This window comes from Galeopterus variegatus, unplaced genomic scaffold (assembly GCF_000696425.1).
Source record: "Galeopterus variegatus unplaced genomic scaffold, G_variegatus-3.0.2 Scaffold5295, whole genome shotgun sequence".
NCBI classification, from domain to species: Eukaryota; Metazoa; Chordata; class Mammalia; order Dermoptera; family Cynocephalidae; genus Galeopterus; species Galeopterus variegatus.
In genome coordinates, this window is record NW_007731406.1 from 150,497 (window position 1) to 155,529 (window position 5,033).

General features: G+C 54.3%; 1 protein-coding gene across 1 annotated transcript in view; it reads right to left on the bottom strand.

Moving 5' to 3' along the window:
• The window catches only part of TMEM43 (transmembrane protein 43), a 21,763-nt gene extending 17,837 nt beyond the window's left edge, over positions 1-3,926 (bottom strand). The window contains exon 1 of the mRNA XM_008589205.1: positions 3,816-3,926. Coding sequence (XP_008587427.1) covers positions 3,816-3,827 — 12 coding nt within the window. The 5' untranslated portion in view covers positions 3,828-3,926. The remainder of the gene's footprint in view (positions 1-3,815) is intronic.
• Positions 3,927-5,033: the final 1,107 nt, after the last annotated feature.

The window sequence follows — 5,033 nt, forward strand, 5'->3', positions numbered from 1 at the left end:
TTTTTTTTTTTTTTTTTTTTTTTTTTTTTGCCGGCTGGTACAGGGATCAAAACTTGGACATTGGTGTTATCAGCTCTAACAACTATTTGAATTTCTATCACTGTAGGTTAGCTTTGTCTCTTCTAGAACTTGATAGAAATGGAATCATAGAGCACAGACTCCATTCTTTCCATCTTCTTTGACTCAGCATAATACTTTTGAGGGTCATTCATGTTGTTGTGTTTGACAGTAGTTTGTTCTTTTTTATGGCTGAGTAGTATTCCATTTATGAGTATACCACAATTTCTTGATTTGTTCAACAGTGGATGACTACCTTGGTTGTTTGCTGTTCTGGGCAATTATGAATAATGCTGCTATGAACACTCGGGTCTTTTTGTAGAAATGTGTTTTCATTTTCCCCGGGTAGATACATAGAGTGAAATTGCTCGATCATAGGGAAGATGTTTTTCAGAAACCACCAAACTATTTTACAAAGCGATTAGGGAGATATTTTTCATTAAATTAGACAAACGGTGTCTGAGCTTCCCGAGGGCCATGCTGGGCCCTGTGAGGTCAGAAGGAGGGTGGACAGCCTTTAGAGCGGTTAAGTCACATCCACAAACAATAGCAGGAGGTCATGCTGAGTGTCCAGTGAGTGGAGTGACCCCTTCCAGCTGGGGTATCAAGGCAGGCTCCCTGAAGGAGGGGGCATGTGAGTGGGATCTTAGAAGCAGATCGTGGGGGAAGGGCATCCCCAGCAGGAGGAACCATGTGAGCTGCTTATCTGTTCTGGCTGGTTGTGAGTGGCACGGGGGATGATGAGGGCATGCATCTAGGCACGTCCAGGCAGATTCACAGTAGACCTCAAACTCTGGGATCAGTGGATCAGGCTTTGTCCAGCCAATAACAGAGGCATGATTTAAAGTGTGTTCACTGCTGATCGAGAGTGTCATCATCAAGGGCAGGACTCTGGAGCCAGAAGGACTGGGTTTGAATCCAGTTCTGCCACACACTAGCTGTGGGACCTTGGGCAAGCTCTTTAAGCTCTTTGTGACCTCCATTTCCTCACTGGTGAAATGGGGATATAATCCAATGCATAGGGTCATGGTGAGAACCAAAGAACACAACTGTTAGGTGGCTCAGTGCCCAGGGCATGGTAAGCACTGTACAGTGTGAGCTGGTGGAAATGTTATCTGATTCCTCTGTAACTGATACCAGGGCTGGCACCAAGGCTAGGGGTGAGCTGACAAAAGTCATAAAGATGTAAAGTGGTTCCCAAATGAGCACTCTGGGTGAGCCAGGCCCTGTCCTGGCACTGGGGAGAAAGAGAGGAGGGATGTAGAGAGATTCAAGTCAGAGTCTCTGTTTGACAAAGCTGATGTCACCACTCTGAATACCACCAGCCCAGGCCTCCAGAGACCATCTAGATGTCTGTGCATCAGAAATGGTCTTGACTTAACATGCCATTTGGAAACATTAGTAGAGTAAATCTTGCAGGCAGGTAGGTGACCATCAACCATTATAACGATAACAATGACAAACATACCAGTCTATCACAGCCCAGCCAAAGTGCAAGCCCAAAGAGGTAAATGCAATCACTATCCCATTTCACAGACAAGAAAATTGAGACTCAGTGGTTAAGTCATCTGCCCTGATCACATAGCCTCTAAGAGACGGACTTAGGATTCAAATTCGGGCAGACTGAAGACTACCCTCCTACCACTCTGCTCCAGACTGCACTCTTCATTTCTCGGGCTGGAATGTGAGTTGAACATTTGGAGCCAGCTGCAGGCAGCAACAGGAAAAGGAGGCATCTCTTCCTCCTGGGCTCCTCTCAGTCAACAATCAAGATAAGGGGATCAAAAATGGCCTTGGAGGGAAGAATGAGAGGTACAGGAGGGTGCCCCTTAGGCTAGGAGAGAGGTGGGGCAGGCAGTGACATGACACACCCAGCCCATATTCTGAACCAAAATTCTCAGTATACACGGAGGATCCTCCATGATCCTTGTATATAATATATACATATCCCCAGGGACATACCTTCCCAGTCTCAGCACTTAAGATTCAGAAACAATGAGCAATGAGTGGTGGGAAGAGAGGTTGACAAATAAGCCCTAGAAATACAACTGAGTTAGAATTCCAGCTTCATCAATCACTTGCTGTGTAACTCTGGGTAAGTTGCTCTACCTCTCTGATTGTTTACTCACTTATAAAATAGAGAGGGTAACAGGACCTTCATCACAGTTACTGCTGTTATACTGATTAACAATTCTGTTGCCTCCATGCTCCACCCCACTATCTTCAGATCTTTCTTCCTCACCCAGCCTTGTGGTTCCCATAAATGCATACCCAGGTACTGAATGAATCCACAAAGGCTTGGCAGCAGAGGATAACCCAAATGCATTCATGTTCCTTGGTGAGGGGTCAGGACCCAACACACCCAAGATGGCTCCTGCCCACTAGGACCATCTGTGCTAGACTGTGAGGATAGGCTTTTGTTCATGTATTAAGTACCTACCATTCACTAGGCACTGTGTTAAGCAGTCTCCCCTAAACTTCACAGTAACTGATTCCACAAGGAAACATAAACAAGAGAGTAAGTCCACCCAGCTACTATGTGGAAGACTCTGGATTTGCCCCAGGTCTGCCTGACTCCAAAGCCTGCCTCTTCCGCAAGTTCCCATGTCATAGCATGCCACACTGGCCGCAAGATCTGGGCAGGTGCCTTCCCCTGCAGGGAACATTGCCCATCTGTAAAATATGGTAGCAGTGGTGATGGGAGCAGACAGGAGTCAACCTGTTGGGGGCAGGCTGGGGGCAGGCTGATCTCCTGACCGCCCTCTCCCCTGGCAAACTTTTAAGTCTCATGCACCACCTCTGAGGCCTTTCTAGGTGCTACATTCAAGACTTCTAGACCTCCTGAGGGCTTAGTAGCATGCTAGGGGTGGGGTGACACACGCCCTGGCCTCCCAGGGGCTGTGGGAGGCAGAGAAGAAACTTGCGGACAAAAGAGGGTCCTGGAAAGAGAGTGTAACAGGCCAGGGGAGGACAGCTAGGACACTCCACCAAAGCAGAGAGAGGGTGTGTCTGGGACTGGCTGAGCTCCGCGGCTGGCTGGGCTCCCGAGCTGGCCCCAGAAGCACTTTCACAGAGGAGGGGAGAGGTGAATCACCAGCTTCTCCCACACCCAGCGCCCTGGTAGTAGGAGGTGCTGCTCGACTTGTTAAGTGAAGGTTGAGCTGAAGTAGAAAGTTTCCCAAGAAAGGCTAGCTGCAGGGAGCAGCAGCCTCGGCCCCTCTCGCCAAATCCTCACCAGGAAGAGGACGGGGCCGGCAGAGGGAAATGCTCCCTCCCACAGGAATCCCAGAGCCTGCGCTCCCCGCCCTGTCCGAGCCCCCCGGCGGCGTCGCAGCCGCGGTTTTCCCACCCCTCCAGGGCGGGGAGCTCGCCGCCCGCGGGAAGGCCCTGTCTGTCGGCTGCTGGACAGCTCCACCTGCGCGGGATCGGCCTCCCCACCCTCCCGGGGAACCAGCCCCCACTCTGACCACAGGGCCTAGGCGGGAACTGGGAATGCAGGAGGGGTTGTGGGGACACCTCCTGATTCTCCTCCCCACAAACGCGCGACCCGAGGATGAGGTGGGCCAAAGAATACGGACAAAGGGGATCTGGGCAGGCTGAGAGAAATGAACAATGAGCTGCAGGGAAGCGCAGACAGGGGCCGGCCGCGCCGACTAGGGTCAGATGGCGAAATGCGCCGGGGCGGCCCCTCGGAGGAAGAGGAGGCCCCGGGTGATGAAGAAGTCTGGGTGTGGCCCGGCAGACCAAGGGACACTCACATTTGCGGCCATGGTGAGACCCGGCTCGCCGCCGCCTCGTTCTGCTCTAGGAAGTGGGCTGACGACTGCAGCGCGGAGTCCGATGGCCTCTTACCCTCCCGCGAGCTGCAAAGATCCGCGCGCAACGCAGGCGGGACTTGATTCTGAGTTACGGCCCCATGGGCGGTCCGGCTTTTCTGCGCATGCGCCCCGCAAGGCCTCCTGGAAAGTGTAGTCCAGGGCCGAGAGTTTTCGCCACAAAATTGCAACACGCACAGTATCGCATCGATGCGCCTGCGCGCTGCAAGACTTTCTGGGAAATGTAGTTCCTGCTGCCTGGAGAGTTGCGAGGGGCGCACGGCCTGCTGGGAAATGTAGTTTCTGGCCGAGGGGCCGGGATGGGGCCGCGAAGTCGCTGAGGCAGGCGCGCGGCGGGCAGGCCCGGAGAGGGCGGGTCTGTACGGGCCTCCAGCCGCCCGCCCTGACTGAGCCGAGGGAGGTCACCGCCCCAAGCTGCGGCCGCCGCCGCCACCACCGCCGCCAGTTCTGTGAGGTCTGAGGGCCGGGCTGCGGCCATGGCCTACTGCCGGCAGGAGGGTAAGTAGGGCGGGCTGCCGTGGAGACCGGCCAGCGAGGCCTGCGGAGACACGGGGTCCTCGCAGCCCCTCAGGCAACACGAGGAGTGGCCGGGGCGCCCCATTCGGGACCCTCGGGTGGTCGGGCCGCGGGTTCGCCAGCCACGTTTTGCAGATGAGAAAACCGAGGCTGTGGGAGGAACGCGGCTGGTCCAAGGTCACGGTGAGGCTGGAACCCGGACCCAGAGGGGCCTGCACGTGGGCGATGCGTACGCTGGGCCCGGAGGGGCACGCGAAGGGGAAGCACCGGGCACACTGCGTCTGGCTCGTAACAGGGAGTTTATTAATTATTAATGTCGCTTCTACCACACGCCACGTGTTCCCAGTGTGCACGCGCCTTTGAAAGGCGCATCCCCAGATGTTGGCTCTCGGACGCGGTGTGCTGCGCTGCGGTGGTGGAGGTACCACCAACGGAAGCATTTGTGGGGCCCCAGCACGTGTCTATCGGGCACTGTTGAAGAGCTTTGTAGGGCTTATCTCGTTGATCTTGCAGCAACCCTTATAAGTTAGGCTCTGTTCTCCGCGTTTTACTGAAGAGAAGTAAGTTACAAAGGTGACTTGGCCGAAGGCACTCGGCCAGCAAGTCCTGGAGCGAGGGAGTGAG